Source organism: Lepidochelys olivacea, assembly GCF_965140295.1.
Source record: "Lepidochelys olivacea isolate rLepOli2 genome assembly, chromosome: 6".
Lineage (NCBI taxonomy): Eukaryota > Metazoa > Chordata > Testudines > Cheloniidae > Lepidochelys > Lepidochelys olivacea.
The window spans coordinates 84,176,295-84,203,729 of record NC_140416.1 but is presented as its reverse complement, the minus strand read 5'-3'; the positions used below and the strand labels follow the sequence as shown (position 1 = coordinate 84,203,729).

The 27,435-nt window shown below is 43.5% G+C and overlaps 2 protein-coding genes across 5 annotated transcripts in view; one reads left to right on the top strand and one right to left on the bottom strand.

The window, feature by feature from the left end:
* MIPOL1 (mirror-image polydactyly 1) overlaps positions 1-14,176 on the bottom strand; it is a 284,676-nt gene extending 270,500 nt beyond the window's left edge. Inside the window, exon 1 of one of the 2 annotated variants that reach the window (XM_084630963.1) lies at positions 14,069-14,176. The gene's annotated coding sequence lies outside the window, so the exon portion shown is untranslated. The remainder of the gene's footprint in view (positions 1-14,068) is intronic. The other variant, XM_084630962.1, reaches the window with a different exon arrangement.
* Positions 14,099-27,435, top strand: part of SLC25A21 (solute carrier family 25 member 21) — a gene marked incomplete at its 5' end in the record, with an annotated part of 403,866 nt that continues 390,529 nt past the window's right edge. For 2 of the 3 annotated variants that reach the window (XM_084630967.1, XM_084630965.1), the window contains one exon: positions 14,099-14,165. In XM_084630967.1, the coding sequence (XP_084487093.1) occupies positions 14,099-14,165 (67 nt within the window). Of the gene's footprint in view, positions 14,166-25,297; positions 25,482-27,435 lie in introns of those variants that run through there. The other variant, XM_084630966.1, reaches the window with a different exon arrangement.

The following is a 27,435-nucleotide window of genomic DNA, read 5'->3' as shown; positions in this document are numbered from 1 at the left end:
CCCAGGATGAAAGTAAGGGTTGAATTTGGACATTATGATGTTATATGGATTTTGGTAAATTCTGCATCATTAAAACCATACTGACAGCGAGAAGATTAACTCATTACCTATTATTTCTTCCATACCTAGGACCCAGTCCCACAATATCGAAATTGATGGGAGTTTTGCCACTGAATTCAAAAAGATCAGGCCTTTAATTTGCTAATTCAACTACTATAAATTGTGATGTATGCATATCAGTTTTCCTCACTAGGAAGTAGACATCAAATGGAGATCTATAATATCAGTCTAGTAGCCTTATTCTCTACTAAAAACAGAGAACAACATTTTAACAATACTTGCAACTACTCCTGTAAATAAAGTCACAACAAAATTCTGTGAACCTTTTCAACATTGAATTTTTTTTAATGAAGTTCAGAAACAAGAAAAGCAATGACTGCTCATACTGTTTTTCAGCATGTCTTTTTCTTCTACTTTTAAACAGAGATTTAAAGCGGGATAATGAACTACCACATATTGAAAGTAAAGCCCTGCATGTAACCATTACCTCTTTGATGCCAATAAAACTATAAGCCTCTTCTTTTTTAAATAGAATATTTTCATTAATTTACACACACCAAAGAAAGAGTACACCTGGTTCCAACCTCAGAATCAATTCAATTGTGCATTAGCCTACCCACATCCTTCTGAAATGAAAACTCAATACTGGAAGGAAGAAATGAGAACGAGCTAAATCAAGATTTTAGAGCTGTGAATGAATTGCAGTTAACTCAAGAGATTAATGCAAAACAAATTAATTAGATTTTAAAAATAGTCACGATTAATTGCAGTTTTTAATCACACTGTTAAACAATAATAGAATACCAATTTAAATGTATGAGAAATATTTTTGGATTTTTTTCTACAGTTTCAAATATATTGGTTTCAACACAGAATACAAAGTGTACAGTGCTCACTTTATATTATTATTTTGGATTACAAATATTTGCACTCTACAGAAGAAAAAATAAATAATATTTTTCACTTCACCTCATACAAGTACTGAAGTGCAATCTCTTTATCATGAAAGTACAATTTACAAATGTAGAATTTTTTTCCACATAACTGCACTCAAAAATAAGACAATGTAAAACATTAGAGCCTACAAATCCACGCAGTCCTATTTCTTGTTCAGCCAATTGCAAAGAGAAACAAGTTTGTTTACATTTATGGGAGATAATGCTGCCTGCTTCTTATTTACAAGGTCACCTAAAAGTGAGAACAGGCATTCGCATGGCACTGTTGTAGCCAGCGTTGCAAGGTATTTACGTGTCAGATATGTTAAACATTTGTATGCCCCGTCATGCTTCAACTTCTAGATTTACAGTGCAAATATTTGTAAAAATATAATATTAAGTGAGCACTGTATTGTATTTGTATTCTGTGTTGTAATTGAAATCAATATATTTGAAAAGGTAGAAAAACATCAAAAACATTTATCATAAATTTAAATTGGTATTCTATTATAGTTTAACGATGCGATTAAAACTGTGATTGTGATTATTTTTTTAATCTCACAATTAATTGCAATTTTTAAAATCATCTGACAGCTCTAGAAGATTTCAAACAATCATTATTTCTGCTTTCTCTCAAAAGTGTCCCAAGAATAAAGTCACTATTTGTTTGCATGCAGAGTAACTTGTTTTCATTCATGACAGTATAATAGTTTGCTACAAGCATTAACAATAAGGCTGCGTGTGTGTCATGGACGTCACAGAAGTCACAAATTCTGTGACTTTGTGACTTCTGCAATAGCTGGTGCAGCTGGATCCAGGGCTGCCCTGGGCCAGCCGCCCTGGCTGCTGGTGGGGCAGTCTTTGGCCATCGCCCCCAACCCCCTCCAGCAGCAGCAGTAGTTGGGTGTCAGAGGGGACCCAGGGCTGGGGCAGGGGGCTGCGCTTACCTCGGGGGGCTGCCCGGAAGCGGACGGCATGTCCCTGCAGCTCCTAGGCAGAAGGGCCAGGGGGCTGTACATGCTGCCCCTGCCTGCAGGCATGCCCCTGCAGTTCCCATTTGCTGCGATTCCCAGCGAAAAGCGCTCATGGAGGGGGCAGCATGCAGAGCCCCCTAGCCTTCCCTCTCCCTAGGAGCTGTAGGGACATGCCATCCACTTCTGGGGAGTTGCATAGAGCCAGGTAAGGAGCCTGCCAGCCCCGCCAATCATCCCCTCCCAGCAGGGGGGCCAGGTCGCCCTCTCCCCAGCACCCACGGTGCTCCCCACCCCACCCCGCAGCACCTGCAGCCCCCTGGCCCAAGTTTTAGTCAGGGGTATTATCATAAATATAAAGGGAAGGGTAAACCCCTTTAAAATCCCTCCTGGCCAGAGGAAAAATCCTCTCACCTGTAAAGGGTTAAGAAGCTAAAGGTAACCTCGCTGGCACCTGACCAAAATGACCAATGAGGAGACAAGATACTTTCAAAAGCTGGGAGGAGGGAGAAAAACAAAGAGTCTGTGTCTGTCTATGTGATGCTTTTGCCGGGGACAGAACAGGAATGGAGTCTTAGAACTTAGTAAGTAATCTAGCTAGGTATGTGTTAGATTATGATTTCTTTAAATGGCTGAGAAAATAGCTGTGCTGAATAGAATGAATATTCCTGTCTGTGTGTCTTTTTTGTAACTTAAGGTTTTGCCTAGAGGGATTCTCTATATTTTGGATCTAATTACCCTGTAAGGTATTTACCATCCTGATTTTACAGAGGTGATTCTTTTTTACTTCTATTAAAAGTCTTCTTGTAAGGAAACTGAATGCTTTTTCATTGTTCTTAAGATCCAAGGGTTTGGGTCTGTGGTCACCTACGCAAATTGGTGAGGATTTTTACCAAACCTTCCCCAGGAAGTGGGATGCAAGGGTTGGGAGGATTTTGTGGGGAAAGACGTTTCCAAACTACGTTTTCTCGGGAACTCAGATAAAGTTTGGTGGTAGCAGGGGAAGTCCAAGGGCAAAGGGTAAAATAGTTTGTACCATGGGGAAGTTTTAACATAAGCTGGTAAAAGTAAGCTTAGGAGGTTTTCATGCAGGTCCCCACATCTGTACCCTAGAGTTCAGAGCGGGGAAGGCCTTTCACTGCTCGTGCCACAAATCAGCCGGAGACGGCTTAGAGTGCAAGCACCAGTGCCCTTTTATTTACAGTGTCACTTCCTACCACCATCTATATATAGTCTGTTCAACACTGCTCCCTGAGGGACAGCTAGCTCCCTCAGCCAGGAGGGACCTACAGCCACAGGCTCCTCCCTTTGCTTCCTTCCTGCCAGCTTTATATAGCCCCTGGCTAATAAGGTCTACAGGTGTTTCTCATCAAGCCCTTAGGCAAGCCATACCCAGCCAGCTCCAATTAATGCCCCTTAATTGGAGCTGAGCTAACAGGGGCCTGGCCAGGACCTCCTGGCCAGCACCCTGTTACAATCCCAAATACCTGGTTTTCAGTTGTTAATGACATTTCTTAAAAGTTATCCTTATACACTAAAAATACATTTATTCTAAATTCAAAGGTGATTTTTTTAAAATTTTGAGTAAAATCCCTTCAATCATGTTGTAAACAGTTGGTGCAATTAAAAGAATGATATTTACCATCCACCATAATTAAATTTACTTCAGCGTCACTGTTATTTGCCATTCTAAGTATAAAGAAAGCCACAAACAGCTCTGTAATACATAACCTTTGGTATTCAGTGTATGTGGTCACATGTCTTCTTAAGTGTTTGTACAGCACCTATTACAAGGGAGACAGAACAGCTACAGTAAAAAACTCTCAAGCATTTGTTAACTTGTTTCTGTTCTATTGGATCTGCACAAATCAGCACATACTAAAACTTCAACTAATATTATTTAGCTCATTAATATCAGCACGGATAATCAAATATCACCTCCTGCCATCTTCAAGTTCACAATACTCTTTTAGCCATTCTAATTTTAAGTTATCTAACTATATCCATATAATTTCTATAACATACCTAAGCCAGTCCACTGAAGATATTACTAATATCTCCATTACAACCACCCATTTTCCTGTTGAGTTCGTAGTGCATAGGAGTCCACAACGAATAACCACAATCAATTTGGTAGCGATAAGCATCCTTGGTGGTAGTTTGTACAAATCAGTATTTATAAAGTGTTTTAACTACAAAAAGTGGATATATTGTACATGTTAAGGAATACTATATTAGCCGACAGCATGGTTACTGCCCTCTCATGCTTAAGAGTTGGTAGACCCACGGTAGCATTGAGGCATACTGATGGAAAAGCATGAAGGAACTTACACTGATGCTTTCCATGCTGTATCTATTCTGTGAATAAACAGAACTTCTCAGTCTCCACTGATGTTTACATGACATTTCACAAATAGTTTACATTTAAAGAGAAGGGAAAAGGCAAAACCAGAAATCCTCTTTTCAACAGTATTTAGCTGCTGAAATATTGCTGTGAGATGAAATTTACTAAAATAAGCGTTAGTCTCAAAGTAAGTTTTTAAAATAAATGTTAAACTAGTCACTAATCCACACAAGTGAAAGGAAGCCTCAGCACAGGTTTGAGAGGTTTGAGCTAACATGTTACAGGCTATGCTTTTGCATTTTTGGGTGCTCCTGCAAAATATATTTTACCACTGGCCTCCTTCCACAAATGTAACTGTTTCCTGCCTACACTACTATGCACAAAGATGGCCTAATGATTTTGGGAAGAGTTAGCCAGAGGACGCTTGGGGATATACATCAAAAGCAATTGACTTGTTTTACATAAAATTGTGGGTCACACAGGTGAGACAAAACTTTAAGCACTCAGCCTCCTGCAGCAGAAGTTGAGCCCAACTCTGGTGACCAGTTTACATTCACAAGGCTATCTGCACATGGGGAGGGGAAAGAAAAGCTAATATATTTAAGTGAAAGCCGAGCTTCTCCTTTAATTTTCCACCAAATTAGAGGAGTGAGCAGTTGAGAGCTTCACAAGAACAGAGCTGACTTTTGAACCCTTATAGAAGCAACATCACACACTCTCCTTTAGGGCAATAACAGTGTGCTACAGCAACCCCTACACTATCATGTATCAAGATGGCATGCCAAAAAGATTAATGGTAAGTTTGATCTGATTTAATATGCTCATTAATGGTTGAGAAAAAGGAGTAAATTCCACAAGAGTGAAATTTTCAGACGGTACTGAACTGGAAAGGGTACCAAATAGCAGTGAGAACAGAGAAATGGCACAGAGAACCAGCGAAGCTAGAAATATGGACAAAAAATGGCAAGCTAATAACTCAGAACAGAAATAAAGTGAAACAGTGAATGAGAGAGAAAAAGCTGATTAGATGTCAAGGAGAAACACTGGGTGATAGAAAAATCACATTTCATTTGCTATCCCCTAGGCAGCGGAGCAGCAAAAAAAATAAAATAAAAGTGATCTATGGGAAGAGGCTGCATCATCAGGGAGGTGATAGTTCCTTTCTAGGGAAACATGTGTGCACCCACAGCTCCACACTGCCACCTCCATGTTCGTCGGCACCAGCTCACCAACAAACAAACAAAGCCCCAAGCACAGGCAGACAAGGACAGCGGGCACGCTCTGGAGACACCGATGTGGAGGGGGGAAGGCATACAACTCTTGGGAGTGCGAAAGGTGAGCCCCAGCTGGGAAAGAGGAGCAGGAGCATAAGCAAGGATGGGAAGCAGGGCTAGAGACGGCGGTTAGGATTTGATCAGCTGTTTACTGAAGCTGGTGAGGAAGTAGGGGCTGGAATTTTCGGTGGATGTTTTTACTGGGGGCTGAGAGTGATTGCTGGTAGCTTGTTGCTTTGGACAGTGCTGTGGTGGTGGACCTGTGGGGGATTTTTGGGGGAAGGGATGCATAGGCTAGGTATTTCTGAGAGATGGCTAATGGGAAAGGGCTGGAGCACACTGGGGTTTTTTTGAGGGGGTGGGGTTGGCGGGAGAGGACAAAGTTCCTGTGTTTGTCTGCTTGGTGTTTGTTTTTGTGTTGCTACTGTTGTTTGTTTTGTTAAGAACGTTAAGAACGTTACGGGACCGGAGGAATCTGATGTGTTTCTTACTAATGGCATGTGAGGAAATGTCTGAAGAGATCAGGAATGGAGGCCCTGACAGGTGTCTGGTTTCAAGAGTAAAGTTGGTTGAAGTGTGTGTGTGTGTGTGTGTGTGTGTGTGTGTGTATAGAGGGGGGATCATTCACTAATAATTTAATACCTAGGGTGATCATACATTCTGTTTTGGCTGGGACAGTCCCCTTTTTAAACCCTGTCCTGGACATCTTGACTTTTTTTTTGGCAAAAGTGGGCATTTGTCCCGTTTGATGATCAGTTGGCAAGAACAAACGGGACAAATGCCCAGTTCTGCCAAAAAAGTGGGGTGTGCCTAGGGTGACTAGATAGCAAGTATAAAAAATTGGGATGGGGGGTAATAGGAGCCTATATAAGAAAAAGCCCCCAAAATCAGGACTGTCCCTATAAAATCAGGATGCGGGGGTGTGGTGTGGAGGGGGAGAGAAAAGGAGATACCTGCCATGCACAACAGGCTTGGGCTACTGGTGACACCAGGTGGCTTGGGTGTCCCGTTTTCACTTTGAGAAATATGGTCACCCCAGATACCTTCGAAGGTGGAAATAATCAAATAAACTGTATTTTGATAATAATATTACTGAACTAGTTCTTTTAAAGAGGAGGATGTTGTGGTCCCGGTAAACACAGGTGACGCAGTGTTTGGGAAGGGCAGGAGAAGACAAGGCTCATGAGAACACAGGATTAAACCTTGTAGTACTTCGGGAACTCTGTCCAGTGGAGGTGCAGCCATTAGTATTTTGAGAGTGTGAGCAGATAGATGTCAAAGGAGAAAAGGTATATGTTATAAGTTAAAGTAACCTGCAGGGGTGTTTAACCATGTTTGTTTGGGGTATATGACACCTAGTACGAAAGTGATAATGGATTTGTTTTTATTTTAATATTGCAGATCCTCTTTAAGGTTTCCTAAAGTAGTAGTTAATGTTTTATATAAGAGAATGACATTATGGGGACATGGATCCACAACAGACGCATCTCAATGTTAATTATGTACACCTTGGGTATTTTATTTTGAAATGTAATTTTATTCTGTAGACATATACAAATTCTCTACACAAATTCCTGTTTTGTTGCAATGGTACTTATTGCTGAAGAAAGATCTGATCAACTGTAGACCCTCCCCCGGCTGATACTGTTAGGCTGAACTGCTACAGTTAGTCCGTCCTAATTCTATTTCTGTTCTTTGTATCAAAGGGGATCTTGTACAGTAGATTCTCCATCTCTGGATAAGCAGTGATGCTCAAGTAGTTCTTTGACAACCTAGAACACTGGGGGCCTGATGATCCTGCAGTATTTATCAAGCAATGTTCTCACTGAGAAAAACCAAGGGAACTAATGCAAATGTTAATGAAACATTAATGTTGAGATTTTAATTACTTGAAGGTCACCACAAACAAAGTTTATTATCTTACGGGAGTTACTCTAGATCCCCATCACAATGATTACTCAGTCTTTATAACATGCATATATTAAAGAATTCACATTACTATTTGTTTCCTGATACGTGCAAGGGGGACGAACTATGTTTGCTGTGTGAAGAATAATTTTGAATTTCCTGATTTTTTTACAATTAAAATCTCAAGCTTTAATGCGGCATTAATTTTTTTACATATAATTAATACTATCCATGTTCATATACTGTATAGTGACAATCACAGGTTTTGCAAAGCAATTAACAGCTACATTTTCTTACAGTGCTGGAATAAGTGTCTACTTATTGTATTGGAATAAGTGTCTACTTATTGTATTGGAATAAGTATCTACTTATTCCAGAACTTGTTGGTAACACTTTATCACAAGAAGAGAGGCTCAGCAAATGAACTTATCAGAATTGTACTGTAGCTTGGTGAAAATATCTTTCTAACAACAACATATTTTCAGGTCTTGGCTTCTAAGTAATAACACACTAGCTATTCATTTTCCAAGTAGCAGAACACATTTTGGAGAGATTTGACAAATTCTCAGAAAGGCCTGCTTCTGGGGGAAAAATGTGCTTTATCTCAGAAGTTCATGCACAATAACTACCTATAGACAACTAAAGTATCTTCTTCAGCATACCACTTGTCTAAAAAATATTGCTTTTTTGCTTGTAGAGGACCTGCTTTTTCTGCCACATAAATGGGCTAAAATGGTAAAATTAGATGAATTTTGGTTTCTAATGATTTAATAGTCTAACTTGATTTCCCTTCCTGTTCCCTATATAAATCTAAGATTAGCCTCTTCACAGTCCTTCCATACGATCTCTCCATTGGTAGTATAAGAACCGTCTCTGCAACTCCTGCCAAGTGAAACAACTTTCCTTTATCTCTATTGCATTTTGCCATTATTGTGACACTTTAATCCTAGCTCAAAATATATTTTCCCTTTCCAGTAACTTAACATAGTTTTCCTCAGTTACTAATTATTTAACTCCGTGAAGGTATTAACTCTGTAAAACATTTTGGGGTGCTGTTTGTAGGAAATACTGAATACAAAATTAAGTTGTGCTGTAATCTTACTATCTGGTGTAGGTACTTATATTACCCTATTTCCACAGTTTCTGGGCACTTCACAATCTTTAAAGTATTCATCCTCACAACACCCCCTATGAGGTAGAGAAATACTTATCATTATTAAAAATATTACACTTTTCACTTTAAATATATTTATCAGATTGTACACCCAAAGAATCATTCCAGATAAGAAGGGAGAAGAAAAGTTATTTATTTTCTCCAAAGCTACCAGATTTCATTTAACCCCACACTTGGGCCCATACTCTTAGCAGCAGACTTATCATAACTCTCACATTTTAAAGTAGTCTAACGTCATTATCTCCTGCAAGAGTGTCACATGCTACCACATCCCATGGCAATTTCCAAGTGTCTCCAAGTGTTCTTTACTTTCTGTTGCGTGACTACATTGTTTATTGTTACACGCCTCTTATTCACACTTACTCAATGAAGTTTTGGTGCCTTAGTCCTCTGATGTGAACGTTTTCTCTTTAAAATAATCTAGTTTTCCCTAAAACTTGTCTTGTGTATAATTCCTTAGCCATGTCTTCCAAAATCCTGCTAAAAAGGAAGAGAAGAAACATCACAGTGACTTCAAAAACTCTTCCATGTGTGGTGACATTCACTGCAGGCTAAAAGGACCGGTGTTTGGTGAATCTTGTGGCTCACTGTATCTGCAATGACTGGGCCTAACTGCTTTGGATGAAAGCCTGGCCTTACTAAAATCAGTGGCATTGACTTCACCCAGAATTTCACCCTATAAGTCACTGTGGCTTGGCAGATCTCTGGGCAAGCACCTGAAAGCTGCCTTGCCCTTTTATTGGTGTGCCACATAATTATGACAAGAAGTTGGCACCCTGAATGAACATATCAGAGGCACCAGGAGGTAAATGAAACACTGTATTAGTACCACCCACTTTGACACCAATCTATTGAGTCATACAAGGGTAAATACCAGTTCAGAATATGGAAAACAGCTCTACCCAAAAGGAAATTCTACCCAAAAAGAAAGCAGGCAGAATTTAAAAATACAGGCGAGTCGCATCATACGTGCATTTAACTTACACAAATTCAACTACACACGCTCGGCAAAAAAAAAAGAAAAATAACAAGATACTTATAAAAAGTGTGGGGATTCCACCCACCATTCCACTCAATGAGCATATGCCCCGAGTGAACATGAGATGGGAGACGTGAATCTGCTGTTCCCGCAGTCGGTTTCAGTTCCCACATGCCTCTCATAGTGTGAGCATCTCGCCGCGCTGAGTGTGATTCTAGTGTTTAAAGATAACGTATTTTCCATACAGCATGGCCGCTAAACACAAGCCAACTACTTCATCTGGTGCTCAACCAAAGAAACAGTGATCTGTTCCAATGCTGGAGGAAAAACTGGCTATGTTGGACTTATTGAGAGACAGTATGTCAGTCTCCAAAGTGGCGTGTAAATATGGATGCAATGAATCTAGCATCCGTGCCATGAAGATTCAAGAGAGAGAAATTCGTCAAGACGTGGCATCAAGTGCTCCAATAACTGCTAAAGTGACGAGCCAGGTGCGTGATAAGACTTTAGTGAAGACTGAAAAGGCATTAAACTTATGGCTGGAAGACATGAACCGTAAACATGTGCCTATCAATGGCAACACGTGTCAAGAAAAGGCTCTTAGCCTCTATGCACTGTTCAAACCTCCCGCTGAAGAGGGACAGCCTTCTGATGAGAAGGAATTCAAAGCCAGCCAAGGTTGGCTTAACAGTTTTAGGAACTGCTTCAACCTCAAAAACGTGCAGACTACTGGTGAAGCTGCATCTGCCAATGAAGAATGATTTAATTTCTGAATACGATCCCTCTATGGAACGAAGTCTCAAAATCACACATAGTATTACGGATGATTTGAGACCGTATCAAGAAATGTTTGAGCAGCTCAAGAGACAACAGCAACAATTGCCCATCACCCTGTTTTTCAAGGAAAAACAACCAGCAGCAGATGAGCCTACACAATCAACTTCTCAAGCTGAACCAGAGCCAACCGCTTTGTCTACAACTCGCTTTCCATCACCCAAGCTATGTACTCTTTTTTTATATACTGTACATTACTGTATACATTAATACATATTACTGTGCAGGGTTGTATACACAAACCATGTACAGTATACTGTACTTTATGGGCGATTTAAGGGATTTTCAAGGGTAATTTTGACTATATGCAATTTTAGCCTTACACACTGACTTCAGAACCTAACCCCCACATAAGACGCAACTCCACTGTAGGATCTGTTTTGGCTTGGAGATGACTTGGCACTAAGGTTCAGATGGTCTTTGGTGGCTGGGATGCAAGAGCATGCAGACACACACAGCTACAAATATTTTCTGTCTTCAAGAGGTTCAGCAGAAGCTAGGGTTCCTGTTGTATGATGGTGAGCACCTTTTGAGGGAGAAGTTAAGAGCTTCAAAGTGACAGAGACAAAAGCCACCCTTCATTCCCTCATGTCTGTCATCTAGTCCTTTCACCAGAAGCCACTAGCCAACCTAGACCTCTGGAGTCAGGACACTCATGTTCAGGGTGTTCATCATCCCTTTCAGATAATCCAAAAGGGCCTCCTAAATCCCTAATTCCAAGAAACAAAAACCTCTTGCGTTTTAAAGGGTAAAGAATTAATAGTCAGTTGGTATCCAGTTTCGAGGGTGTCCCTCATGGAAGGAAAATAGGAAGCTTTTTATCCCAGATGGTCCCTAGTCACCTTGGATAAATAGTCCCTCAGCTTTACCAAGGAAGGCTACAGAATTCAGTTAAAAGAAATTCCACCAAATTCACCATCTGAGCTATGTTCAAGAGTGCCTCTAAGATCAACATGCATTTGACATGCATCCGACGAAGGGGTATTCACCCACGAAAGCTCATGCTCCAATACGTCTGTTAGTCTATAAGGTGCTACAGGACTCTTTGCGACTTTTACAGATCCAGACTAACACGGCTACCCCTCTGATATTTGAGATCAACAAAATCAATAAGAAATTTCAGGAAATCCAATCCCTCCTGGAAAAGAAAGGCATCAAGTCTATGGATATGTATTTCCTGATCCTTAAAAAAAATGAGGGCTGAGGCCTATCATGGTGGACAGACAGCTCAATTTCCATGTGGCAAAAGAAAATTCTCAGTGTCTGTAAGGATAATCATACATTTGTTTTCTGTTTGTTTTGTTCTGTTTTTTGGAAGAGAGTGACTTGATATATGCAGTTTGGACCTCGCAGATGCTTGTATGCTGAAATGACTGAATTTCATTCAAAACTACCTGAAGGTGCAACTTGTGTATCTGAAACAAGTACAGGATATAGAAGCCCTGCCAGGCCTGACTCCTGAGCAGGTAGAGACTAGAGGAAGAGGTTTGGTATCACCTAGCTGAAGGTGGGAGACAGGAAGTTAGACAGACATCCCCAGAAAACAAAAGGCATTGCCTCTCCCCTCTGTAGATTCAAATTGGGTCAAGAGTCATCAGGGTGATGAAATAGGTGTTGGTTGGCTTTGGGTTAGCTTGTGTGGCTCTGTGGGGATGGAAGCCTGAGGGGTCCATGTCTAGCCCATGAGAGGGGAGCTATGGGATGTGGGCAAAAGGGTTACAAAAAGTATGGGGGTCAACTGGAGGAGAAAGGGGGTGGGGCAGCCAGATGCAGGGGTCGGGGTCGGGGTCAGGGGCAGGGCAGAGTGTTGTGCTAGTAGATTGGGGGCAGCCAGGGAGCACAGAGTTATTTGGGGATTAGAAATCTGAGGAGGGTACTGGGGTCAGCAAGGGAGTTGGCACAGTGGGGTGGGACAGGGGGGAACGGGGAAGAAGAGCAGGGGAGCTGGCTCAGTTGATTGGGTTTGAGACCAGAAAGTGGAGGTCCTTTCTGTTCTCTGCTCCACTGGCTACTAGGATGCTCTGTCCTATCACCATCCCTGGGGCTGCTGCCTATACAATAACTCCTTGCTTAACATTGTAGTTATGGTTCTGAAAAATGCTACTGTAAGCAAAATGATGTTAAGCAAATCCAATTTCCTCATAAGAATTAATGTAAAGGGAGTTGGGGGGTGGGTGGGTTAGGTTCCAGGGAAATTTTTTTCACTAGACAAAAGACATTTATATATGGAGTCAGAGGGTGGAAGAGGGTGTGATATTTCCCAGGGAATGCCTTGCTGCTAAATGATGAACTAGCACTCGGCTGAGCCCTCAAGGGTTAACACATTATTGTTAATGTAGCCTCACGCTCTACAAAGCAGCAGTAATGGAGGGAGGGAGACACAATAGATGCATGGCTGTGGCTGCAAACATTCCCTGCGAAACTGAACAGTGATGATGAACCCATGCTATCCCACTGAAGCACACCACTCCCTCCACAGACATACACATACCCATCTGTGTGTATGTGTGTGTGTGAGAGAGAGAGAAACAGAGACACACACGGTGTGTGAGAGAGATAGAGACACACATTGCCCCTTTAAGTATGCTGACCCCACTCTAAGTACATTGCCTTTTTAAGTAGATCAACAAGTTGAGATACCAGCTGCTGCCAGCAAGCTCCCTCTGTCCTGAGCCCTGTCCTGTCCCCACCTGCTCTGTGGAGATGAGGTGTAGGAACGTGGGGGGGGTGGGGACACCCTGACATCAGCACCCCTCTTCCCCACCTGCACAGCAAGCAGGAGGCTCCCAGGAGCAGCTCCAAGGCAGAGGGCAGGAGCAGCACAGGGGAGTGGGGGGAGGGACAGCTGAACTGCCGGGCAATTGATAGCCTGCTGGGCAGCTGCCACACAGGGAACTTAAGGGAGCTGATGGGGGGCTGCCAGTCCACGCTGGTTCTAAGCCCCCACCAGCTTGAGCCAACTAGCTGCTCTTCCTGCAAGCAATGGACAAAGCGGGCAGCTGCCAAACACTGTTATAAGACAGCATTGCACAACTTTAAACTAGCATGTTCTGTAATTGATCAGCCACATAACAAGTTAACCAGGACCACATTAAGTAGGAGTTACTGAACCTCCTGCCTCCCTGCCCCTTGTGACAGGACTTCCCCCTTTCCACTCTCCAAACTTGCTCCCTCTCAGTCTACCAGCAGGGGCTGAATTGCAGACTGCAAAGCAACAGGGGACCTGGCCTTTCGAGCAGGGCAAGGACTCTAGGCCCAGGTTCTGGCCCGTAGCTGCCCCCCGCCCACTAGGTATAAAGGTTGCGGGGGAAGGGCTGGGGGAGCGCACGCAACAGGCAGGTTCCTGCACGTGTAGCTGGGCTCGTTCCTCGCTCGCATAGCCTCTGCCTCTTCCTCCTCCCGCCCAGCCACGATCCCAGGGTGGAGGGGCGCTCGCGCTTCACCCTTCCAGCTGCCACTTTCTGCCAGGAGCCGGTCTCCGACAGTCCCCCCTCCCCCCGACTTCCCACTGTCTCGGGCTCTTTCCCCTCACTGGGGCTGGCGCTAGTTCTGCCCCCAGGCCGCCTCTGCCGGGTACTTCGGGACTGACCGCTCTGCTGCTTCCCCAGCGCAGGTGAAGATGTCCAGGAAGCCGGGCGGCTTTTTGCAGGAGGCTTCTCACCAGATCACGGCCGGCGGCTCAGCGGGTAAGTCAGACATTTTCCTCCCAAGCACTCTGCGCTCCCTGCTCTCTCATTATTATGTATTGGAGGGTGTGATTCAGTTCACCAACATTTCCTGACTCTGGCTAGTCGTGGGCACAACCTCCCCTGGTGTGTGCGCTGCGAAGCCGAGCCTGGGCATCTGAAAACCCACTCTGCGCCTCCTCCCCCCACCCCAAATGTGTCCTGGCCCTGGAGTCCAAAAAGCCTTGATCAAGTGCCCAGTCTCATCCCACTCGCTGGCTGTGGGCTGCTCCTCCCCCTGTGTGTGCTTGCAGCCAGTTGCACTGACTAAAGGAGGCGAGGTGACAGCCTGCTCTTTGGTTCCCTGCTTCAACAGTTCCCCTGTCTGGGAAGTTTAAACCAGCCCCCTTGGCGTTCTGATGCAGCTCTCTTAACCCAGAAGAACGGACTAGGTTTCCTCTCCTTTGATTTTACAAACAAACTGCATGGGGGTAGAAATTAGCATGTGGTGTTCTCCTGTCAGTGTCTGTTGCAATATATAGCAGTGGACTGTAGGTTGCTGGTAAAATACAGTAACTCCTCACTTAATGTCCTCCTAGTTTGGCAGCCGCCTGCTTTGTCCACTGCTTGCAGGAAGAGCAGCCCATTGCAGCTAGCTGGTGGGGTCATGAAACCAAGGTGGGCTGGCAGTCCCCCTATCAGCTCCCCTAAGTTCCCTGTGTGGCAGCTGCCCAGCAGGCTATCAATTGCTGGCAGTTCAGCTGTCCCTCCCCGCACTGCTGTGTGCTGCTCCTGCCCTCTGCCTTGGAGCTGCTGGTGGGAGCCTCCTGCTTGCTGTGCAGGAGGTGGGGGCGGGAAAGGGGTGCTGATGTCAGGGTGTCCCCCTCTACCCGCTTCTGCTTCTTGCTCCTGTACCCAATCTCCCCAGACCAGGGGGGACACTATAGGGCTCAGGATACAGGGAGTTTGCTGGCAGCAGCTTCTGTTGCAACTTGCTGATCTACTTAAAAAGGCAATGTACTTAGAGTGTGGTTAGCATACGTAAAGGGGCAATGTGCATGTGCATGTGTATGTCTCTCACACACATGCATCCCCAGGCACTTTGGAAAGTGGAGGGAGTGGTGCGCTCCAGTGGGATAACATGAGTTCATCATCACATTCAGTTTCCACAGGGAATGTTTGCAGCCACTGCCATGCGTCTATTGTGTCTCCTCTAGGGTGACCAGATAGCAAATGTGAACAATTGGGACGTGGTGGGGGGTAATAGGAGCCTATATAAGAAAAAGACCCAAAAATCAGGACTGTCCCTATAAAATCAAGACATCTGGTCACCCTAGTCTTCTCCCTCTATTACTGCTGCCTTGTAGAGTGTGAGGCTACATTAACAGTTCATTATTTAGCAGCAAGGCATTCCCTTGGAAATATCCTACTCTCTGATTCCACCACCTCAACCAAGCTTCACAATCATCATTGCTGTGTACAGTATTAAATTGTTTGTTTAAAACTTATAGTGTGTGTGTGTGTGTGTGTGTGTATGTATAGATACTAAAAAAAAAAAAAATCTTTTGTCTGACAAAAACAATTTCCCTAGCACCTAACCCACCCATTTACATTAAATCCTATGGGGGAAATTGGATTCACTTAACATCATTTTGCATAAAGTAGCATTTTTCAGGAACATAACTATAACACTAAGCGAGGAATTACAGTATTCTGTCTGAGGCCCCAAAAGCTACGTTTACAATAGTGTTACAACAGTATTTTAGGCCATTATGGAACAATTGTGAAATACTTAAAACACAGGAATGGCCATACTGTTTCAGACCAGTGGTCCATCGCCTTCCAACAATGGCTGATGCCAGATGCTTCCGAAGGAACGAACAGAAGAGGGCAATTTGTGGAGTGATCCATCCCCTATCCTCCAGTTCCAATTTCTGGAACTCTGAGGTTTTGAGGACTCTGCTGTACTTTGGACTAAGCTTGGATATAGTGCACCATGATTATGTTTGAAAGGCTGCTAAGATTTAGATCGGTTTACTGTTTAACTATAATGGTGCTACTGGCCCACTGTAGTCTCTTCTAACAAGTGACTGCTTTATCTTTTCCTTGCAGAAGCATGGACTTAATTTAATATCTTTCCATATTTGCATACTATGATCGTCTATAAATCCTTATTGGAGTGTTCATACCATGTAGAAAGCAGTGTTAAACTTCAGAAACTTATTTTATGTAGCATTTTTGTAGCACATTTGATATTATTAAGTTAAAATAGATTCTGGATTGTTGTTACTGATCTAGACTATTATGACACATTGTTAATAGCACTTGAAGTTATGTAGTTCAGGGTTTACAATTCTGAAATATTAATAGTAAAAATTGCACTGCACTGAAACTGTAACTACTCTATTTAAAATGGAAGTACACTGTACTACTCTTTGTACTTTAGCAGTAATCTTTAAAATCAGATATACTGTTGCATCTCCAGGAAGAAATTAAAGTAACATCTTACACTTTTCTGACATAAATATAGCATTAAACTAACAAAATCAACCTATAATAATCAATAACATTATTTTTAAAAATTTACCGATCACTAATTCATTAGATTATTCAAACTGTAAACTTTAAATATCACAAATTTATGATATTCAGTTTTTGCATTTAAGTCAGCTTGGACAATGACAGTATTTCTAGTTTCTGATTGTCATGTAGTAGAATATTTCAGTGCTGGGTTGCAAATAGTGCAGAGTGCACTCATGTCTAAAGAAAATATTACTTTTTTTAGTTAGATTATTTAAATCATGTAAGTATTTTAATTAGGTGGTCTAAAATATTTTTTTTATTAGACCTAAACTAGTAGACAGTATCTTTTTTGGCTTAAAATGCTTAATCTGTCATTGAAGTACTATAGTCTGTTACCGTAGTTTTCAGACTTTTTTTTCTGATGACCCAATTGAGGAAAATTGTTGATGCCTGCAACCTAATGGAGCTGGGGATGAGGGGCGTGGGAGGGGTTCAGGGCTGGGGCAGAGGGTTGGGTGAGGGCAGTGGGGTTGGGGATGAAGGGTTTGGGGTGCAAAAGGGGGTTTGGGGGGGCTCAGGGCTGGGGCAGGAGGTTGGGGTGTGTGGGGGTCAGGGCTCTCGGCTGGGGGTGAAGACTGTCGGATTGGGGATGAAGGGTTTGGGGTGCAGGGGGAACTCTGGGTTTGGGGGGCTCAGGACTGGGGCAGGAGGTTGGGATTGGAGCATAGGGTTACCTCAGCCGGCTCCTGGTCAGCGGTGCAGCAGGGGTGCTAAGGCAGGCTTCCTGTCTGTCCTGGCACCGTGGTCTGCGCTGTGCCCCAGAAGCGGCCAGTAGCAGATTCAGCTCCTAGGCGGAGGCACACAAGTGGTTCCATGTGGTTCTCCTCCACAGGCACACACCCCCACCCCCACAACCCAGCTCCCCTAGGAGTCAGACCAACTTCTGGGGCACAGCACAGTGTCAGAACAGGTAGGAACTAGCCTGCCTTAGCCGGGCAGCACCACCGGCGGGACTTTTAGTGGCCTGGTCGGCAGTGCTGACTAGAGCCGCTGCTACCCAGTGCTTTACATTCCATGACCCGCAGTTGGAAACCACTGGTCTATTAGGCCCTGATATAGTACAGTATATAAATGTTTAATTTCAAATCCCACAATATACAGTATAAATATGACAAATATAAATAAATCAAACAGAGTCAAAAACAAAACCACGTACACACAACAAACATCAGTTAGTCTGGAATAGCAGATTTTTCCCTCGCAGATCATTATCCAAATATAATGGATTTCTCTTTTCCTGACTATCACACTTTTTTCTTTAGTTTTTGTTTTTAATCTTTGCTAAAGCAGATAACACTCATTTACCATCCTTGATTTGAAAAAAAATAAATACATGCAGTGTTCCTTAGATAGAATTAATAGTTTGGCAGAAAAATAATAAAGCTATGTCATTCCTAGAGTTATGAGATGCACTTTACCACCAGAAACATGAGTAAATATCTAACCTTAAATTACTGGCTGAGGACTGAGGCCCCCTACTCAGCCAAGGCCTTAGATAATTTTTCCAGCTGTTCTACCTCCGTCTATCCCCCCCTACGCCACCCCTTGAAGGCAACCCTGACTCCTTTGTGGACACCTCATATACCTGAAAAATGTAATCTAATTGGGCAGAACATTGTGAAAAGAAAACAACCTGATTTAAACTAAATATGCAATTTGGCAAGTGACGAGTTGCGGAGTGTGTGTGTGTCAGAGTTGGGTGTGTGGAAAGTAGGGCATAAGTATCCACAAATATCTGAAGGGTATAAATAGGGCCCTACCAAATTCACAGCCATGAAAAACACATCACAGACTGTGAAATCTGGTCTTTTGTATGCTTTTACTCTATACAGATTTCACGGGGGAGACCACCATTTCTCAAATTGGGGGTCCTGACCCAAAAGGGAGTTGCAGTGGGGTTGCAAGGTTATTTTAGGGGCAGTCATGGTATTGCTACCCTTACTTCTGCATTGCCTTCAGAGCTGGGTGGCCGGAGAGCAGCAGCTGTGAAGGCAGTGCCCTGTGAGCAGCAGCACAGAAGAAAGCATAGCAATATCTTACCATGCCACCCTTAGTTCTGCGCTGCTGCCTTCATGGTTGGGTGGCCGGAGAGTGATGGCTGCTGACTGAGGGCCCGGCTCTGCAGGCAGCAGCACAGAAGTAAGGGTAGCAGTACCACAACCCCCTCCTACAATAACCTGGCAACCCCCACCACCACTCTGCCCACACACAGCTTTTGTTTGCTTCAGGATCCCTACAATTACACCACCATGAACTTTCAGTTTTAAATAACTGAAATCATGAAATTTATTATTTTAAAAATCCTCTGACCATGAAATCGATCAAAATGGACCATGAATTTGGTAGGGCCCTTGTATAAACTTCAAGGTGACAGAATATTGTCAGCGTGGTACAAGGGGGTATAACTAGGACCTACAGGATGCAATTAGGGAGAGGAAAACCCTTTTGTTGGGATCTAAAACTAGACTTCCCAAAACCCTAGAATATGTATTCAGAACTATCCACCATTGACAGGAAAATGGAGTGGATGACTGAATAGGTCTTTTCAATCTCTATTTTCTGTGATCAGAAAAGCTTCCCCAATTTCTTTGCATTACAGACTATTAAAAATGATGCGGAAGGAAAAAAAAAGGAAGAGAAGTACGGAACTTGTGAATTGTATTAGAACAGAATATGTCCCTTGGTGGTTCAAAAACACTTTCATATACAGTAGCTCCTCACTTAAAGTTATTCTGTTTAACGTTGTTACGTTGCTGATCAGTTAGGGCAGTGGTCGCCAAACGTTTTGGCTCGCGCACCCCCAGGATGACCTGCCGCAGGCGCGCTGCCTATGGAAGAAGACCGGTAGACCTGCTGCAGGCGGGGTACACCAGCTGTGGATGTGCAGAGCTGCCGCCGAAGGGAAAAATGGTGGAGTGCCGTCCGGCGGCACTACTGCTGCTGTGCACCCCCGGGATCATCTCGTGCACCCCCTGAGATGCGCGCACCCCAGTTTGGAGACCACTGAATTAGGGAGCATGCTCATTTAAAGTTGTGCAGTGCTCCCTTATAACATTGTTTGGCAGCCACTTGCTTTGTCCACTGCTTGCAGGAAGAGCAGCCCCTCCCCCCTGCTCCTGCCCCCCGCTTATCCCTTCTCCATATAGGGCAGGGTGGGGACAGGACAAGGCTCAGGATGGAGAGAGCTTGCTCACAGCAGCTGCTGTCTCAACTTCCTGATGTACTTAAAAAGGCAATGTACTTAAAGGGGCAATGCGCATCTCTCCCCCCCCCCCCCACACACACACAGAGCGTGTGTGTCTCTGTTTGCCATGCTGTCTCCCCTCCCTCCATTACTGCTGCTTTGTAGAGTGTGAGGCTACATTAACAACAATATGTTAACCCGTGAGGGATCAGCCGAATGCTAGTTCATCGTTTAGCAGTAACGCATCCCCTGGGAAATATCCCACCCTGTTCCACCCTCTAACTTCACCACCTCAATCAAGCTTCACAATCATCATTGCTGTGTACAGTATTAAATTGTTTGATTAAAACTTATACTGTGTATCTATGTAAAGTTTTTTGTCTGGTGAAAAAAATTTCCCTGGAACCTAACACGCCTCTCCCCCTTTATATTAATTCTTATGACAGGTTTCAGAGTAACAGCCGTGTTAGTCTGTATTCGCAAAAAGTAAAGGAGTACTTGTGGCACCTTAGAGACTAACAAATTTATTTGAGCATAAGCTTTCGTGAGCTACAGCTCACTTCATTGGATGCATTCAGTGGAAAATACAGTGGGGAGATTTATATACATAGAGAACATGAAACAATGGGTGTTACCATACACACTGTAAACAGAGTGATCACTTAAAGTGAGCTATTACCAGCAGGAGAGCGTGGGGTGAGGGGGGGAACCTTTTGTAGTGATAATCAAGGTGGACCATTTCCAGCAGTTGACAAGAATGTCCGAGGAACGGTGGGAGGGGGGGAAACATGGGGAAATAGTTTGACTTTGTGTAATGACCCATCCACTCCCAGTCTCTATTCAAGCCTAAGTTAATTGTATCCAGTTTGCTTAATTGGAATTAATTTGCAGTCTCTCGTTGGAGTCTGTTTTTGAAGGTTTTTTTGTTGAAGTATTGCCACTTTTAGGTCTGTAATCGAGTGTCCAGAGAGATTGAAATGTTCTCCAACTGGTTTTTGAATGGTCGAAACAACAGACTGGACTTCTACATAGAAAGCTTCCGCCGACATGCACGGGCTGAAATTGTGGAAAAGCAGCATCACTTGCCCCATTACCTCAGCCGTGCAGAACACAATGCCATCCACAGCCTCAGGAACAACTCTGACATCATAATTAAAAAAAAAGGAGGTGCTGTCGTCATCATGAATAGGTCGGAATATGAACAAGAGGCTGCTCGGGAGCTCTCCAACACCACTTTCTACAAGCCATTACCCTCTGATCCCACTGAGGGTTACCAAAAGAAACTACGCCATATGCTCAAAAAACTTCCTGAAAAAGCACAAGAACAAATCCGCACAGACACACCTCTGTAACCCCAACCTGGGGTATTCTATCTGCTACCCAAGATCCATAAACCTGGAAATCCTGGACGCCCCATCATCTCAGGCATTGGCACCCTGACAACAGGATTGTCTGGCTATGTAGACTCCCTCCTCAGGCCCTACGCTACCAGCACTCCCAGCTATCTTCGAACACCACTGACTTCCTGAGGAAACTACAATCCATCGGTGATCTTCCTGAAAACACCATCCTGGCCACTATGGATGTAGAAGCCCTCTACACCAACATTCCACACGAAGATGGACTACAAGCCATGAGGAACAGTATCCCCAACAATGTCACGGCAAACCTGGTGGCTGAACTTTGTGACTTTGACCTCACCCATCACTATTTGGGAACAATGTATACCTTCAAATCAGTGGCACTGCTATGGGTACCCACATGGCCCCACAGTATGACAACATTTTTATGGCTGACTTAGAACAATGCTTCCTCAGCTCTCGTCCCCTAACGCCCCTACTCTACTTGTGCTATATTGATGACATCTTCATCATCTGGACCCATGGAAAAGAAGCCCTTGAGGAATTCCACCATGATTTTCCACTATTTCCATCTCACAATCAACTTCTGCCTAGACCACTCCACGCAAGAGATCCACTTCCTGGACACTACGGTGCTAATAAGCGATGGTCACATAAACACCACCATATACCAGAAACCTAACTAACCGCTATTCCTACCTACATGCCTCCAACTTTCATCCAGACCAGACCACACCACATGATCCATTGTCTACAGCCAAGCTCTAAGATACAACCGCATTTGCTCCAACCCCTACAAGATCTCTATCCAGCATTCTTACAACTACAATACCCACCTACTGAAGTGAAGAAACAGATTGACAGAGCCAGAAGAGTACCCAGAAGTCACCTACTACAGGACAGGCCCAACAAAGAAAATAACAGAACGCCACTAGCCATCACCTTCAGCCCCCAACTAAAACCTCTCCAACGCATCATCAAGGATCTACAACCTATCCTGAAGGAAGACCCATCACTCTCACAGATCTTGGGAGACAGGCCAGTCCTTGCTTACAGACAGCCCCCCAACCTGAAGCAAATACTCACCAGCAACCACACAACAGAACCACTAACCCAGGAACCTATCCTTGCAACAAAGCCCATTGCCAACTGTGTTCACATATCTATTCAGGGGACACCATCATAGGGCCTAATCACATCAGCCACACTATCAGAGGCTCGTTCACCGGCACATCCACCAATGTGATATATGCCATCATGTGACAGCAATGCCCCTCTGCCATGTACATTGGTCAAACTGGACAGTCTCTACATACAAGAATAAATGGACACATATCAGACATCAAGAATTATAACATTCAAAAACTAGTTGAAGAACACTTCAATCTCTTTGGTCACTCGATTACAGACATAAATGTTGCAATACTTCAACAAAAAACCTTCAAAAACAGACTCCAATGAATGACTGCTGAATTGGAATTAATTTGCGAACTGGATACAATTAACATAGGCTTGAGTAGAGACTGGGAGTGGATGGGTCATTACACAAAGTCAAACTATTTCCCCATGTTTCCCCCCCTCCCACTCCTCACTGTTCCTCAGACGTTCTTGTCAACTGCTGGAAATGGCCCACCTTGATTATCACTACAAAAGGTTCCCCTCTCCCTCCCCCCCTCCCCCCCACTCTCCTGCTGGTAATAGCTCACCTTAAGTGATCATTCTGGTTACAGTGTGTATAGTAACACCCATTGTTTCATGTTCTCTATGTATATAAATCTCCCCACTGTATTTTCCACTGAATGCATCTGATGAAGTGAGCTGTAGCTCACGAAAGCTTATGCTCAAATTTTTTAATCTCTAAGGTGCCACAAGTACTCCTTTTTCTTTTTAATAATTCTTATGGGGAAATTGGATTCGCTTAACATAGTTTCACTTAACATTGTAGTTATGGTCCTGAAAAATGCAACTCTAAGTGAGGAGTTACTGTAATGTAAAAGTATTCTTCTTGTGGGTGATGCTGTAGAGCTGAGTTCTTACGGGGGATTTGAATAAAGTCAGGTTGGTGTTTTGGTACATAGATATTTTTGGAAGGGTGTTCCTGTCAGAAAGGGCAGCAGGGAAGAAGGCATAGAGCCAATTATAAGAAAAGGAAACTGGACACAGAAGCTGATGGTGTTGGCAGAGCAGAGAGACGAGGGTAGGAATGTGAGCAGGAGAAGAAGTTTGAACTAATTGCACTGTGCAGTGGGGAGGCAGTGAAGTGACTCAGAGGGGATGACATTGTCAAAGTAACAGGTGAGAGAGATTATTTTGGTATCAGCGGGTTGGATGGACTTGAGGGGAGTTTTTAGTGTCAAAAAGACCTGAGTAGAGCAGACTCCAATGGGTGAGATGGAAAAATGATAAAGACAAAAAGAAGCTGTCAGGACAGAAAAGAAGGGATGAATTTGAAGCATGGTGACAGATGTGTTGGGTCTTGCTCATGGCCTTGATAAGGGAGGAGGAGAAGGGGGATGGGAAATCAAACATGACCCACCCCCCACCGGTTGCAGGCCAGGGTGAAATGGAAGAAGAGGTATGATCACCTGTAATGGAAAATGAAGGTAATCCAAAGATTTATGGGGAGGAAAGATTAGGAGTGTACATCTAGATCGTGACAGCAAGTCGGCTGAGATAGGTGCAGAATTACATTTGAGTCACCTGTGTAGTTCATCAGTTAAACTCATGTGTGGCAAGATTTCTTACCTCTTCCATGTCAGATGCAGTCATTGCTTTGGTTTTCTTGGTGCTGAAATAATTTAGCTCTTTGGCTAGACTGAAAGCTCTACTCCTTTTGAGAGTATACTGAAAGTCTAAAGTCACAACCAGATCTACCCCAGTTTTTGCTGGGTCATGGACTTCTCCCTGGAAGTGGTGAAGGGGAACTTCCGCCTTCTGAATTTCCAGTTTAAGTCCCTGTAAAGTAGCCAGGCGGACCCACTCTAGGCCACAAGCCCACACTTTCCTAAAGGTTGCTTCCTTCACCTTGTGTCCAGTCTGTCTCCTACTTCGAGCTCCTCACATCAAGTTCCAACAGACATAAAAAGTTCCTTTAACCACTTGTTCGAGAAACCTTTCCCTGAGCTTCCTCTGAGCCACTAAATGCTTTTCTGGTTGCTGCCCACAGGAACTTGTGCTTCTTCTGCACATTTCACTTTTTGTCTAGTAAAAGAATCACAGCAAGTCCTTCTCCCTATCTATCTATAAGGAAAAGAAGGATGCTTTTATACCATCCAGGGGGAAGGATAGCTCAGTGGTTTGAGCTTTGGCCTGCTAAACCCAGGGTTGTGAGTTCAATCCTTGAGGGGGCCATTTAGGGATCTGGGGCAAAAATTGGGGATTGGTTCTTTGGACTTTAGGGATCTGGGGCAAAAATTGGGGATTGGACTTTGAGCAGGGGGTTGGACTAGATGACCTCCTGAGGTCCCTTCCAACGCTGATATTCTATGATTCATTTCTCTTCCTAGATTGGCCTGCTATCAAACCTTCGGTTCCCAAGTACCCTGGAAACAACTGTTCCTCACAATGTCTGTGCTCTGGGTAAAACTTGGAATAGGGCAGAGCTGGAAATTGATCCCCTCTTAAAGGGCCAGCTTTGCTCTGCCATACCATGTGAGTGGATTATGTTATCCAAGAATCCATATCAAGGGAAGGAGCCAAGGAATGAGAAGGAAAACGGGGGGGGGGGGGGGGGGAAGGAAGACAAGACGTAGAGCCAGGTAAGGCTGTGTAAAAGGAAAAGGATGATCCTGGACTCCCTAGAAGATACTGACCAAAACCCAAAAGGGTTGTAAAAGTGGTGAGGAAACAGGCAGGGTTTTGCATGCAGGTCTCTTACTTTCTACATATTTATATATCTCTTGTGCTTTGTCTTTGAGTAAAGTATGGTTCATTTAAACATTCTGTTGCAAAGTCTGAGTGCCCCTTGCATTCACTGTCATGTATCCTTGAAGGTGGAAGCTGGAATTTGGAAGGTCCACAGCTTCAGTGGAACTCTGAGAGCCCATAAAGGCTACTGGAGAGGCTTAGGAGAACTGGTACTGGTTTCAGGATGTACACAATTGGACTGAGGAGTCCTGTCTGTCAGAAGTTGCTAGATGGAGGATCTGTACCCTGACCGTGCATCTTAAGACCCTGAGCCAGAGTTGTGAATGCAAGTACAGCGACCTGGTAAGCATCCAACTACCAGCCCTGCAAATTCAACAAAGGATCTGAAAGTCAAGCTGGGCTATTTCCTTCATCTGCACCATAATCTCCTACACTTTAAGGTGCTGTAAGTGAAGTTCCATCCTCAGAAACCCCTGTGCAATTTCACTTAAGCCTAAGAGGGTTCATTTTGGCTTTGATGCCTGTTGAGTTTGCAAAGTTGGCAGTTCACAAAAGCATATTTTTCTTATAAGCTGAGGAAATTTTGACATGAAAGAGTTTGAGGGCCAATACATTTGCAATACCATTAAAGTCTATTCTTTCCAGTACTTCAAATAGAACAGAATAAACCATTTATGGTAATGTACAAATAATCCATATATAAATCATGAGGGACAAGGAGGGTGAGGTAATATCTTATCTTGGATTAACCTCTGTTGGTGGAAGGGACAAGCTGTGACATTTTGGGGATAACCCTACCTGGTAAAGGGGTCTGTCTCCATGTGCCCTGTAACGTTGGGATGCTTTGGGGCCTGACACCAGGAGCCATGCCAGAAGCACAAAGTGTCACCCTGGCTCTCACTAGCCTTGTTACTCCTTGCAGGGTGATACCAACAGCCCTTCTCTTCCCAAGTCTCTCCAAAATCCATGCTCCCCCAAGTTCTTAGCTACCAGACATTCATACCATTCCCCTCTGGTTCATCACCCCGTTGTGTGAAAACCGTCTGTCAGTTATCAGTTTGGCACGCACACACTACATACAGTTTGCACACCAGTGATCTGCTTGGGTAAAAATAAACAAAAGGTTTATTTAATAGAAAAACCACAGATTCAAAGATGAAATAGTAAAGGAAAGCAAATGTATAAAAGTTACACAGAAAATAAACAAAGATGTGACTTCAGGCTTTACATTTCCATATTAGCTAAAATCCCTTTTCTCATACAAGTTACTTATTGCCCTTGAACAATTTCCTGGTATGCCCTCTAGCATTAGTCCCTTCTACCAACAGAAGTTGGTCCAATAAAATATATTGCTTCACCCACTTTGTGTCTCTAATATCCTGGGACCAACATGGCTGCAACAACCCTGCAAATAAAGTCATTAAGACCCGGATCCAGCAAAGCACACAAACATCTGTTTACTTTTAAGCACATGGGTAGTCCCACTGAAGTGAATGTGTTTAGAAGTATGGAAACTAAAGACAATAATAAATGAGATTAGTACCTCCCACAACATCATAGCTTTCACTGTTAGACTCTGATCCAGCAAAACGCTTAACTTTAAGCATGGGAGAGTCCCACTGATTTTAGAGTTTGATTTTAGTACGTTCAGTGTCCATACTCCAACATACGTCTTAAAATCCACACAGAACTGTCAACCTTGTTTCTTATCACATGTTCATTTAAAAAAATGGACTATTTGCCCTTTGGTGATCAGAGTCTGCAATTATTTCTGAACAGTACATTATATGCACAAAGGAATTATGGAAAGTAGTTTACAAACTGATATTTGAAATATTTGCATAACTTTCCACCTGCCAGAGCTCCGAACACATATAAATAATAAGTGTGGCAGCGTTCAGGGGGTGATCTGCACTAAACAATTTCTAGCTGATTATGCAGGTTCATTATTGGTATTGATGACTAAGTCAGTCTTACTTTGTACTGTTTCCTCCTGTGGACTTGAAGCGTTGCAGGGGGGAAGAATGCAGCAGACTGCAGCCAGACATCCCTAATCCCACCTTTACAGAGGGGATCTTAGGGAAAAGGGAGTAACTAGTTGGGCACAAAGTTAGCTAATGATGTCAGTACTTCCTGGGCAACTCCTTGGTCAGGATCTACAGGTTTGGGTTCCTTCATGCAGACAGAAGGGAGCATTTGTCCCTAAAATTTTATACCTTTAGTCCGACCTACATGTTAAAACATCAGAGAGCTAATATGATTCTTTCAGGTGGGTTGGGGTTTCTTCCTAATTAAG